This window comes from Mirounga angustirostris, unplaced genomic scaffold (genome assembly GCF_029215605.1).
Source record: "Mirounga angustirostris isolate CCGP_5_RB_7025 unplaced genomic scaffold, mMirAng1.0.hap1 SCAF_11, whole genome shotgun sequence".
Classification (NCBI taxonomy): Eukaryota; Metazoa; Chordata; class Mammalia; order Carnivora; family Phocidae; genus Mirounga; species Mirounga angustirostris.
Genome location: NW_026991719.1, coordinates 15,230,745 through 15,244,375, shown reverse-complemented (window position 1 = coordinate 15,244,375; position 13,631 = coordinate 15,230,745). Strand labels below are relative to the sequence as shown.

At 39.9% G+C, this 13,631-nt stretch overlaps 1 protein-coding gene across 13 annotated transcripts in view; it reads left to right on the top strand.

Annotated features, from left to right (window-relative positions):
- The window catches only part of ADGRG2 (adhesion G protein-coupled receptor G2), a 131,094-nt gene that overhangs the window by 74,256 nt on the left and 43,207 nt on the right, over positions 1–13,631 (top strand). For 9 of the 13 annotated variants that reach the window (XM_064573847.1, XM_064573845.1, XM_064573843.1 and 6 more), the window contains 5 exons: positions 7,123–7,158; positions 9,956–10,003; positions 10,101–10,124; positions 11,572–11,610; positions 13,541–13,582. In XM_064573847.1, coding sequence (XP_064429917.1) covers positions 7,123–7,158; positions 9,956–10,003; positions 10,101–10,124; positions 11,572–11,610; positions 13,541–13,582 — 189 coding nt within the window. The remainder of the gene's footprint in view (positions 1–7,122; positions 7,159–9,955; positions 10,004–10,100; positions 10,125–11,571; positions 11,611–13,540; positions 13,583–13,631) is intronic. The other 4 variants (XM_045875641.3, XM_045875633.3, XM_045875624.3 and 1 more) reach the window with 3 other exon arrangements.

The window sequence follows — 13,631 nt, the reverse complement described above, 5'->3', positions numbered from 1 at the left end:
GCCTAGTTTTGAATCATCTCTCTATGGAATAGTAATTCAATCCCGAGGAGGACTGCCACCAGATTATAAGTTTCGGCTGGGTCTAAAATATTCGTGCAAGGCGGGGGCTAGTCATGTATTTGTTTTAGATCCACTCCTCAAAAATTAAGTCTTTATCTTTCTCATTCAACTTGGGCCACATGCGTTGGAAGGAAATCCTCATTCGTGTTCCCACAGTCACAGGTATAAGACGACCAGCCACCTCCCATTTCAAGTCATACAACCGCCACGGCATCAAAGAGGGGCAGAAAAATGAAAACGTCAGAGACAGTCAGCCGTGACCTCGCCTGACTTGCATGCAGGTAGTTTGTTGGGGAGGTGATTTCAGGAATCAGGAGTGAGGGAACAGGAAGAAGGCATTAGGAAAAATGGAAAAGCCAATAAAGGGTATGTTACTGAGGTCACTGCGGTAGGCAGTGAAGGCTCAGGGTCATTGAATTTTTTATGTTGGTCGTGATATGTACCTTAGTGGCCATTTTGGCATACATTTGTAAGGTCTGCTAAGCGATCTGTGCTGTGATTGGCAATTACAACTACTATTCCAAACTTCAGGTTCCAAATAATAACTGTCCAAGAAATACTCTCAAGTCTTTCCTTCATAGACTCTGCCTCATGGTTCTCAGATCCATTCCCTATCTTTCCCCTGCTGTGCTTTGTATCCCAGGGTCCTGACTCCTTGCGCGATTTGTGTTAAGTTCCTGCTCTTCAACTACCACTCATGGGTTCCAGACTGATCCCTGACTGATGGAGATCCTTAATGATGTCATCAGTCAATCCCAAAATATGTTTTTAGAATATTTTATTTATTTATTTGAGAGAGAGAGAGCACAAGAGGGGAGAGAATCAGAGGGAGAAGCAGACTCCCTGCCGAGCAGAGAGCCGACACGAGGCTCGATCCCGGACTCCAGCAGATGCTTAACCAACTGAGTCTCCCAGGCACCCCAATCCCAAAATGTTTTTGAACATCTACCAGATGCAGGGCACTGGACTGGATTCCTAGAAGATAATAAAGCATCAAGCAGCTTAACATCTAGTTGGGAAAACGAGACATACAGTAGAAAAGTTAAATAACACTGCCTAATAGTGTATGTCCGACAAATGGCAAGTGAATGGTGTAGTCAAGGAATAAACCTTAAGAGAAAAAGAGGAGAGAGCCACCTCCGCTGACTGTTGTAGCCAGAGCATGCTTTAGAGGGCCAGAGAGCTGATCCAAGGAGGTCATCTTCTAAAATTCCCAATTTTGAAAGGGTGAAAATTTGGGATTTCATTTGAAATCACCTGATTTCTAAATGTTGTTAAGTAATTCAAACTTTCAAAAAATTCAGTATGATTCCCACTGCGTGGGCACGATAAAACTTGCCTGGCAGCTGAATTGGGATCGTGAGCCAATTGTATGCATTTGTTGAATGGCTTACTGCAATGCGTGAGAAGTCGAATGTAAAGAACATTAAGATCCTTTCCAATGAGAAAATTCTGGGGTTCTAATATTTCACTCACATATGAGGCGATCAAGACCTGGGCTTAGAAGGGGGCAGTGGGCATGGGAAGAAGGGACAGATGAGAGAGAGATTAGAGGCATGGGAAGAAGGGACAGATGAGAGAGAGATTAGAGAATATTAATAATAATGCCCTACATTTATATACTAGTTTATGGTCAACAGAATTTGTCATTGGAAGCAGGATAGAATAGAGACTCAAGCACTAAAATAGACTGATGCTAATGAATTCATGTATCTCATGGAGTTGTTGGCTGATTAAATAATAAGTGCATATGAAGCTTTAAGCCTGGGTCACAGGAAGCATTAACCACTGTTTGCTATTGCTGTTTATCACACATACATCATCTCTCTCTAATCCTTGCAATAGCTCCATGTTACGGGGAGAAGAATGCACCAGACGGATGCCTGGACATAGAGGTGGGAGGTGGGGGAAAGGGAGGAGTCAGGGGTAATGATCCGAGAGTGAGCATTTGATTTGTACACTCAGCTCTATAACGAACTCTGGGTTTCCAGGCCCTTTACTTAACCCCTGTGGGATTTTTTTTTTTTCCATAGAGGGTGTTTCCTTGCAACTCATATTTTCTATAATTTAAAAAAAAACACCTGGATTTCTGAGTATGGTAGGAAGAATAATTGCTCCTCAAAGACGTCCCTGTCCTAATGCCTAGGATCTGCAAATATGTTACCTTACCTAACAAAAGGGACTTTGCAGGTGTGATGGAAGTTAAGGACTGTAAGATGGGGAGATTATCATGGATTACCTGGGTGAGCCCAGTCTAATCCTGGGAGTTCTTAAAAGTAGAAGAGGAAGGTAGAAGAGTGAGTGAGTAGAATGCCCCAGGTGAAGGAGTCCCCCCTCCCACCCCATCCCACCATTGCTATCTTTGAAGATGGAAGAATGAGGCATGAATGAAGAAATGTGGGTAGCTTCTAGAATCTGGGAATGGCTCTCAATTTCCAGCCAGCAAGTCAATGAGTACCTTGGTCCTACAACTGCAAGGAATTAAATTCTGTAGTACCCTAGATAAGCAGGACTCACATTCTCCCCTGGAGCCTCCAGAAAGGAATGCAGCCTGTTGACACCTTGATTTTTGTCTGGTGAGACTCATATTGGACTCCTGACCTACAGAAATCTGACATCACCCATTTGTGTTGTCTTAAACCGCTGAGTTCATGGTAATATGTTACAGCAGCAACAGGAAACTAATACCCGGGCATTTCCATCTTAAATTATTTGGCTGATGTTACCAGCAACACCATCAAATTTGAGAACTCAGCAGGTATGGAAATGATGTGGGGTGATGAGGGAGAAGTTCTGGGATATATGCAGTTGGAGGGGCAAAGACAGTAAGGCATTCACTTGGCAGTGCTCAGACCGCACTTGGCCTCGCGGGGTTGGGGTTGAGGAGGTGGTGGCAATAGCCAAAAGAAAGTGCCAGGGAGGTGACGGAGGGTAAGAGACTGTTGAGGAGTTCGGTTTCTGGAGTTTCCAGTTTCTGTCTTTGGCTTTCATTGTTAAGTATATGCATGCCAAACTCCTGTTCATCATAATCAGAAATAAGTGCTTTGTTTTAAAAAAAAAAAATCACTAGAGTAATACTGAGTAAATTTTGTAGACCACAATAATTTTATTTATTAGTTTTTTAAAGATTTATTTATTTTAGAGAGAGAGAGAGAGAGGGAGCACAGTGGGGAGGAGCAGATGGCAAGGGAGAGAGAAACTCAAGCAGACTCCCCGCTGAGCACGGAGTCCCGACTTAGGGCTCGATCCCATAACCCTGAGATCATGACCAGAGCAGACACCAAGAGTCGGACGCTCGACTGACTGAGCCACCCAGGTGCCCCCAATAATTTTATTTATTGACTTAAATTGAGACTTCAGTAAATGAATAATGCTTTAAAATGTGCTCGTAGTAGGTTTCCAAAGGAAAATCTGAAAAATTTAAATGTTTTTCCTTTCTTTGTTTATGAATCCTTGTAACAGTGGAAATGTTTTGTCTCCTAAGAATGGCATGGAGCTCAAATATATGACTCAGTGGAAATGACGACCACCTCTTTGGTTGTAACAAATGGGAAGTGAGTTAGGAGAGAGCCCAAGAGAAATGGGCTGATAGTCAGGAAAATGCAAGGCCTATGGGGACATCTCTATTTTGGACCAAGAGGAGTGATGTGGAGGATTGTAATGAGAGACAGAAAAAAAAATGAATAAAATATTAGTCACTAAGCAATCAGGCCCCTCGAAGAAAAAAAATGCCAAAAGAAAAAAAAAGTGGACAATAACAATTTAAAAATCTCTGGCTTTATTAACCAGATTTCCTCCCTTCATCAGTGTAGATCGTTGCTGGGAGCCCTGCAAGGTTCAAGACGGAAGAGGCCAGCTCTGCCTATAGGTCAAAAGATTTGGCAGTGGAGGAGGTTGGAACCATTGGCTGCTCTGGTCAGCTCCTGGGCAAAATTGTAGAGGCAGCAGAATAAGCCTCTGTTGGCCTTAAACATTACTCTCCACCCTTCTTTCCTGGTATTGAACTCTTTCCTGGTACTGAACACTTCCTCAGTGCCTTCATGCTCTTCCCTGCCTGTGCCACATTCGCGGCCCACTCCACCTCACCTGCCCACACTAATAAGTGTCATTCTCAGAGTAGCCCATATTGAATGTTGATTCTTCCCAGTACTTTTCAACATGGCCCAGCATGGTAGGTCTTTACTACATGATTGGAATAATTCAGCCAATTGGAGGTAATTCATACTAAGGTGTGAATGACTGATTTTCCCTTAGTGCTCCCAAGAGTATTTTAAAAATTAAGCTCCTGTTAACTCAACAGACTCTTTAATTGGTAGAATATTAAAGTAGCCTAAGGGAGATATTGAAGGACAGAGACTAAGAGGAGGCAATTCCAATTAAATTGGGGCATCGAGGCACTAACCACTCTGCATACATTTGCCTTGTTGGCTGCAGGGTAATTGGGAACTTGAGCACTCACTTGGTCTTGCTTTCAAGTGGAATTGTGTTTTAATGATCCCAGGAAATAATCAGTACCCTACCACCACTTCAGGAAAAGAGGCTTTTGGAGCCTACCAGGTATGTTTCACCGTGCAATTTTAGTTTCCAAACATACATATTCTTTTTTGTTAAAGATCAATTTATTTATTTTAGAGAGAGAGAGAGTACTCGTGAGAGGGGCAGGGGAGAAGGAGAAAGAATCTCAAGTAGTCTCTGTTGAGCGGGGAGCCCGACATGGGGCTCGATCCCACAACCCTGAGATCATGACCTGAGCTGAAATCAAGAGTCAGATGCTCAACCGAGTGAGCCACCCAGGCACCCCCAAACATACATATTATTATTTTTTTTAAGAGTTTATTTATCATAGAGAGAGAGCGTGAGAGAGCACAAGCAGGGGGAGTAGCAGGCAAAGGGAGAAGCAGGCTCCCCGCTGAGCAAGGAGCCGGACGTGAGACTCGATCCCAGGACCCTGGGATCATGATCCAAGCTGAAGGCAGATGCTTAACAGACTGAGACACCCAGGCGCCCCTACATATTATTATTATTATTTTTTTGTATTTCAAGATACCACTATAGAAATAATCTTTCCTTTGTAATTAAAAAAAAATTAAAGATTTTTTTTTATTTATTTGACAGAGAGAGACACAGCAAGAGAGGGAACACAAGCAGGGGGAGTGGGAGAGGGAGAAGCAGGCTTCCCGTAGAGCAGGGAGCCCGACGCGGGGCTTGATCCCAGGACCCTGGGACCGTGACCTGAGCCGACCGCAGACGCTTAACGACTGAGCCACCCAGGCGCCCTGTCATTAAAAAAAATTTTTAAATTTTAATACCCCACGTGGGTTTTTGAGTTTGGGGAAGTAGCACTCACGTGCTGCAGAGGGTTGTATAAATTGGTTTGTTTTCTGTAGGGCATTTTGGCAATCAAAATCATGGAATTTCTGAAGGAAGCAGCCAAGTATGTATTACAAAAATTTAGCCAAAAGTATTTATTACAACATTGTTTATAATCATGAAAAATTGTACCACTAAAATGAAATTTGTTGTATAAATTAATGGTACATGCAGTCAATGAAATGCTATACAGTGATCATAAGTCAGGTATTGTGGAAAATTGTTTAATGATATAAAAGAATATTCAGGATATACTGTCATGAGAAAAATCAGAATACAAATAGTTTATGTAATATGATCTTTCTCACACATAAATACCTACATACATATATTCATATATCTATATACATATGTAGATATACATATAAACAGAGAGAGAGAGAGAGAGAGAGCAAAGCATATATGCCAAAATATTAATGTCATCTATATCTGGGTGGTGAAATTATAGGTGGTTTTAATTTTCTTTTTTATTTATCTGAAGTTGTTCCAATAAGTGTGTATTGTTTTTCAGAGAGAAAAAAGTAGAACTTCTTTTAAGGAATCTGAGCATCCTCTGAAAGTAAATAACAGCGGTTCTTGTAGTTTATAAACTCAGAGGCATCTGATGTGGTTTAACTCCTAAGAAAGAAGTATAATACACTTACTAGGTATAATATAAAGGCTGTGCTAATAGGTGTACAAAGAAGCACAGTTAGTGGAAGTTTTGTTTATGCAGATATATACCTTTATGGTTACACATTCTTTTCTTCCTTTTAAAGATTTTATTTATTTAACAGAGAGAGACACAGCGAGAGAGGGAACACAAGCAGGGGGAGTGGGAGAGGGAGAAACAGGCTTCCCGCCGAGCAGGGAGCCCGATGTGGGGCTTGATCCCAGGACCCTGGGATCATGACCTGAGCCGAAGGCAGACGCTTAACGACTGAGCCACCCAGGTGCCCCCTTTTCGTTTTTTTTTTTTTTTTAAGATTTTTATTTAATTTAATTTATTTATTTGAGAGAGAGAGAAGGAGAGAGAACACATGAGAGGGGGTAGGGTCAGAGGGCAAAGCAGACTCCCTGCTGAGCAGGGAGCCCGATGCGGGACTTGATCCAGGGACTCCAGGATCATGACCTGAGCTGAAGGCAGTCGCTTAACCAACTGAGCCACCCAGGCGCCCCCCCCCTTTTCGTTTTTTAAAAAGATTTTTATTTATTTGAGAGAGAGAGAGAGAGCACAAGTGGGGGGAGGGGAAAAGGGAGAGGGAGAGAGAGAATCTCAAGCAGACTCCCCGCTGAGGAGGTTGGGCTCGATCCCACTACCCTGAGATCATGACCTGAGTGGAAACCTAGACCAACGCTTCACCAGCTGAACCACCCTGGCTCCCCTTTTCTTTTACAGATTTTAATGAATACAAGCCAACAACTGAAGTTCTCAGTCATCATTTTAAGTTTCATATATACTATATCATTATATAACAGAATAGAGGGAACACCATCACCAGTTAAATTGGAAGAATTGCTTCACCAGAGATGTGTCTCTAGAGAATTGAGTTGACAAGTACTGATGAGGCTGTTGAAAATAATTGTAAATTAATACACTGCCCTCTTTTGGTAGTTATTTGCAATTCATTTTACATTCGCTCCTGTTAAAGATGTTCATCTATAAATTCATGCACAAATTAACTAACTTTAAATCACCTTTTTCCTCAACAGAGAATGCTGATAATTCCAGTTTGTTATCACCATCTGGTAAGACTGTTATTTCATGGCTTTGGGGAATTTCAGGAAAATATTCCAAAAGTTCTCCATGCAATATGGCATGTAGTCAGATACAGCAAAATTGCTTTTCTCCATGCAGGCTGACTGAATTAAACCTACACCTGAAAAGTCACTAGCACACATAGACAAGCGGACAGGCAAATTGGTCCCCCCACATATATGGACAAAGCTGAGGAATAACTTGTGGGTTTTCATTTGGGGGACTGCTTAAGTTCTTCAACGTTATTTTTAGTATTCTAGTTCATAGGTCTCCTGTAGACCATTAAGAACATAAACCTGCCGAATGTTCCTATATATTTGAGGCATGGGATGCTCTCTTAAATATACTTCTTCAGTCACTTCTGAACAAATACTTTTCAAAGGACTTCTGAGGGCTTAGCCCTCCTGAGAACGGGAAGGCAAATAAAGAGAAATTTTTAACTAGGACCCTCTTGGCAGGAACCAGGAATAGAACCCACATTCGAGACTGCTAGCTGGAACCGGAACCGGAACTCAGGGATAAAGTGGTCCAGCCCCATATGGTGAGAGCTGATGAGATAGTGAAGCCCGAGTAACTTACCTAAGGTCACACAGCTCCCTGCCACTGTTAAGCACAGGTGGCACGTGACTTTTCTGCCTCCTCCTTCTGCGTTCTTTCTGGTATACCATATATTGTAGAACAATCTGTTATGGTAAGGAGTGAGTCAACTCACATTCTATCCTTAGTTGTATCAAAATGAGCTTCTGCTGTTAATTCACTTAAATAAAATTAATGATAGCTATTACTTCTTGTGCACATACTACATGCTTAGGAGTCTCCAGACATCTCATTCAGCTTCCAGTCTTGCAGTATAGGAATTATTATATTCATGTTCTAGATGAGGAAACTGAGGGTCAGAGAGGATAAAACTTGCTCATGTTCACACATTCTGTGGAACCAGACTACGTGTATTTGAACTTGACCAGTACCCTCCCACCCTGTTGCTAGTTGTGTGACTTTGGGCAAGTTTCTTCACCTTTCTGTGCCTCAGTTCCTTCATCTATAAATCGGGGAATATAATAGTACCTGCTTCATAGGGTAGTTGTGAAGATGAAATGAGATAACATATGCACCTGACCCGGCGTAAACCCTCAATAAGTAATAACGATCATTATTATGAGTGATTAAGTAATGGGGCAAAGATTCAAACCAGGACTGCAAGCCTCCAAAGCCCAAGCTTTTTTGACTGTGCCAATTTGCCCCCTTGCTGTTAAGCTCCTGGGGTAAAATGAACCACTGTATTTTTCTCCTAGTACAGTGGCCATCATCTGACTTAATCATGGTGATATCAGCAAAATCCTGTTTTCATGGAAATAGGGGGCATGGAGATTTGGAGACACACACTGGTTCCAGTCAAAGCCTGCAATCTGGGTGCCCTGGGGGGGAGCTGCACTCACTTAGGAACGGAGTAGCTCATGCACATCCAGGGACTGGCAAGGGGGTGTGCACACAGGCTTCTCACCGTTCATCACCTTTCAGAAGAATGAATACTCGTTAATTAAAAACCAGCTTTGGCCAATTATTTTGTTTTGCAAAGGATTCCATATCCACACTTTGAATCTTATTGCTCAGGAACTGTCTTATTTCTCAAGAAATATCCTTGGTAATTAAAAAGAAATGCAGTAAATGCAAAATATGGAAGCAATAATGTAGGACAGACAGGGTGTGTGTGTGTTTCAGCCAACGGATGAGCAGTCTAAAACAGGCCAGCCCAGCGCCTTGACACACCCAAGTGTCCTTACGCACTGAAAATCAGTCTGCCTACTGCGAAGCTTGTGTTACTTGTAAAACGTTTATGTTTCCTTTTCCTGCATATACGTAGAAGTCAAGCCATAGGATCTTTTTAATATTCCAACATGCACAATGTGTGTAGTAGACGGACCTCTTAGCCTAAGTAGATTTACTCCATGGGAAATTTATAACTTGATTGATTGTCTTAATAGCAGCCATATATTTTTTTTAAGTTTTATTTTTATTTATTTATTTATTTATTTTTAAAGATTTTATTTATTTATTCATGAGAGAGAGAGAGAGGCAGAGGGAGAAGCAGGCTCCCAAGGAGCAGGGAGCCCGATGCGGGACTCGATCCCAGGACCCTGAGATCATGACCTGAGCCGAAGGCAGATGCTTAACCATCTGAGCCACCCAGGCGCCCTAGCAGCCATATTTTAAAATACCTTACCAGGAAATTGTGTTAGGTGGTACTGTACTGAGTGGTAGCAAAGTTGTTGGTTTTTTTTTTTTTTTTTTAAATCCTTAATTAACATTGGGAAGAGTTGTCAGGCGTTATTATAACAGAATGGAGCCAATGTGCTGGTATGTTTTATAATTGTAGTTTGACAGTTATTCAAAGTATAAAATGTTTCTAGAATTCTCTGGCTGAAAAAAAAAATTGAAAGTGGTATGTCACATGTTTTGCTGTGGTTTCTAAACTTATGTCCATAATATTCCATAGGTAGGAGCAGGCTTTGAAGGAAGAGTCTCAAGTTCTTTGTCTGTAAAATGAGACAACTGCTCATTTCATTTCTTGGGTTCTTTCTCTGCAATTCTCTGGTTAATTGTATATTCCCTGAAGGATTATGGGGCTTGCAGATTCATATTGGCCTGATAGCATGTTGTCTACTTCTTTTCATAATTCTATCAAAAGTTTTAACTCCTTAGAGTTCAATAAATAAGTTTCAATTAAATTAAATTATATTCAATTAAAATATTAATTTGAAATTTTTGTTGTTTTTTTTCTTCTTGCAGTTGAATCATCTTTTGTTGGTTTTGTCCCCTACACCAATGGTACTCCAGGCAAGATTTTGAAAAAATTCAAACCTAGATTTAGCCTAATTTGTTAAATTTTGGATTTAATTATATCTTTTTATTTTTTTTCCCCTCGGGGCAAAAGAGGTTGAAACTACAAGCCTAAATGGTAAGAATTTTTCTGAAGCAAGTGAAAATTGATAACCCTTAATATGAATATAAGTATAATGAGTAGTGTTGAAGGTTTTCATATTCGAATATGCAAAAGAAAAAACACCCCAAATAGAACAAACCCCCAAAACTGTCAATCCTGGAGAGCACCCCAAACTTTTCGGTTAAATGAAAACATTCTTATTATCATGGAGGGAGGCCAGCCCCCCACCACGCTAACTGTTCTATGAAAAAGAAGAAATAGTGATCACAGTTTGAGTACCCTGTTTCTCTTGCTTCCCAACACAATGCCGGCACATTTTATATGACAGATTGTTTAAATGTGGGAAGCACACCCAGTGACTTCAATATGATTCAGCATGGATTTGGAGGCATAGAGTGTTCAAAGACCACCCTTTTATGGATGATTTTATCAATTTTTAAGTAGCATGACATGAAGAGAAAAACCTGGCTGCTGCATCATGCCGGAGAAGTGGGCTGTGTTTGAGGGAGGTGGACAGGGCAAATCCTGTGCCTTCCCGAATTCTGTGGGTAGACAGCCTCTTTCTTTGTGCAGCCAAAACCCAACTCTTTCCACAGTCCCTTACTTGGTTAAAATAAAAATCTCACCATGTGGTTGATGGTTAAGGAGCTAAACAATCTTAGATGGAGTTCACACTGATCGAAACCGGTTTAAATTCATATTTGGTCCAATGGAAAGGGCTAGACATTACATCGTAACTATGTTTAATTACTTTTTAAAGTGAATGAAAGAACATCTTCAAAATAGCTTTGGCAGTAGTTTTTGGATCCATGGTATGTGGGTTTTTAAGTATGGTAATATGTGCCTTTTCCCCCTAAAGTTTCATCCAGAATAATAAATTACAGAATGATTTTTATTTAAAGAAATACCGGTTAGAATAGATTTTCAATTGAATTTTAAGGGAAACAAGATCAAAATGAGATTTTTTTTCTAAAAGTTAGTGAAATGTAATGTTCAAGAAGTTTAATTTTAAGCTAGAACTGCTTAAAGATTGCTTTATAAGAGTGTACCTTTAAGCATCCCCAGGGCTATATATTAAAGTTGGTATTAACTGGAAATATATCCCTTAGGGACTTGCATTATAATGGAGTATAAAAGGGACGAAATATTAAACAACATAAATGGGTTTATTTAAATCTAATCATTATAGAAGTGTTGGTATGTTTTAGACACATCACCTGTGTTCAGGAAACACATTTTTAAAGAATGAATACTTGCTCAGGAATTGTGTCTGGGGGTTGGAGAATGGTTAGTGTGTGGCGGGGTGGACAGCAAAGACATTTGATAGCGTCAGCTTGCTTTTGCAAAACTCTCTAGCTTCTCTAGGATTTGGGGAGAAGTGAAATGTTCACGGAACCTAGAAGATGCTTGTGTTTGTTAAGCATATCAATAATTAGGCTTAATTTTCATTACTTTATTTCAGATGCTACTTCGAGTGTATTATCCACTTTAAACAAAACAGGTAATATCAAGTTCTTTCTAAATATAATAGCTCCTCTTCTGTGCTTTCTTGGGTTTCTCACTTGTGTGGTCAGTCTTCTGGATTGCTAAAGGTTGTCTCCTTGCATACTTCCTGTGCCTTCCATTGTTGATTGACTACTCATTTCACTTTGACATTGTCATTCTTGTGTTGCCACTTTCCGCTTAAAATAACATCAAAAAAATTGTAGTAGTAATATATCTTAGCTCGTAACAAATGGAGAATATAGAAAAATACAATGAAAAAAATAGAAATCATCTCTAATGTCACTTTTCTAAGACTATTACTGTTAATAATTTGGTATATTTCCATTCAGGATCATATATACATACACACTGTGTGTGTGTGTGTGTATCTTTTACACAATAGTCATAGGGTATATAGATTTTTATGTCTTGCCCTTTTGATTTCATATTAAATTATAAGTATTAAATTATAAGTATTTTCTATTGTCTGTTACTATTAATGACTTGATAATATTCCATTGTGTACCATATGTTGAACATTCTTCAAGCTGTTTCTATTTTCTTAATAGAAATTTTTGCAATGAACATCCTTGTGCCAACATTTTGCATTCATTCCTGATTTCTGTAGGATGCATTCTAAGGACTGGACTTAATGGGTTAGCAGTAGGAGTATTTTAAGGTCCTTGATACACATATTGCTCAGTTACCTTGTTGAAAGCTTGTACCCAGCAACATTGCTGTCAGCAGTGAATGAGGATGTCTGTGTCACTGTCCCTTTGCTGAGAACTGAGACTACATCATATATTATTAGATCTTTCAATTCTGTAGGTTCTGTTTTACATTCTTAATTAGTGAGGTTGAACTTTTGTCCCCAAAAGCACTTTTGTTACTAGAACCAGAAGTTCATTTCACAGCTGTGTTTTGTTTGCTCTGGAAAGGAAAGTATCAGGGCAAACCAAATAATATATTTAAAAGATTCTTCATGATAACGCAAAATACCGTCATCCTCTATAATTACCACCAACCATTGCCCATGAGTCAGTCACGTGTTGAAGCAGGAACTCATCGATAACACATAACACAAATGAGGTTTCAGAAACTGTTGGTATAACGTCATCATTCTTAAGTGCTTCTCCAAGATCTGAGCTTTGTGTTTTCTTCAGAATTTGCCACTCACCCTAGCAGACAGACCTTTGCAAATCTGTGCCCCGAACGCAGCCTCTTCTAATTGACCATCCTTAAAGCCAGGATTTCTGAACCTGGTTCTCCATTATCTGAGAAATGAACCATGGGCTCTGTACCCAGAGTCTGTTGGGAAGATATTTCTAAGGTTTGCTTCTCCAGAGTGTGTTCATATTTGCCTGTGGTTTGAACAGTTCTGTCTAGCTTCTGCTCTGAGCTTATTGTACAACTGTAGCTGAGTGGTTTCAGCCTCATTGAGAATAATTTTATCTACTGATACAACAGCAATACTATTATGTTAACTCCTAGAGAAAATAGCAGGACACTTTCTTGATTATAGAGCATGCGATATTTTAGATCTTGTGTTTCCATTAAGTTTTATTCTGAATCACCTTTTCTTTACAACCTGTCACCTGAAGGTCCTGATAATGACTTAATTCTACATATCTGAAGTGTAAGTCCACATTAATTTGCCTAGCAGCAGCGCATGGAAACTGTGGTAGAATGACACAAACAGTGGGGTATGTGATGGGTGTGAGATAACGGGGTAAACATGGGAATCCAAATTGCAGACCCACCCTATTCCAATGTTATATGATCTGGGTCTGCGATTCCCATTTATTCTGCTGCTGGGATGACCAATAATGTCTGAAAGGTGTCAACAGTATGGTTTTCTTAGCACTTCACTAAAATGATATTCATGGCAAATTGTTTTTAAAAACATGCAACAATTCTGCTCTAATATTTAAATTGCTTCTTTGCAGAAAAAACTAAAATCACTATAGTAAAAACCTTCAATGCATCAGGTATGACTTACTATCAATATCAAGACTTTCTTTTTTATAACTAAAGTAA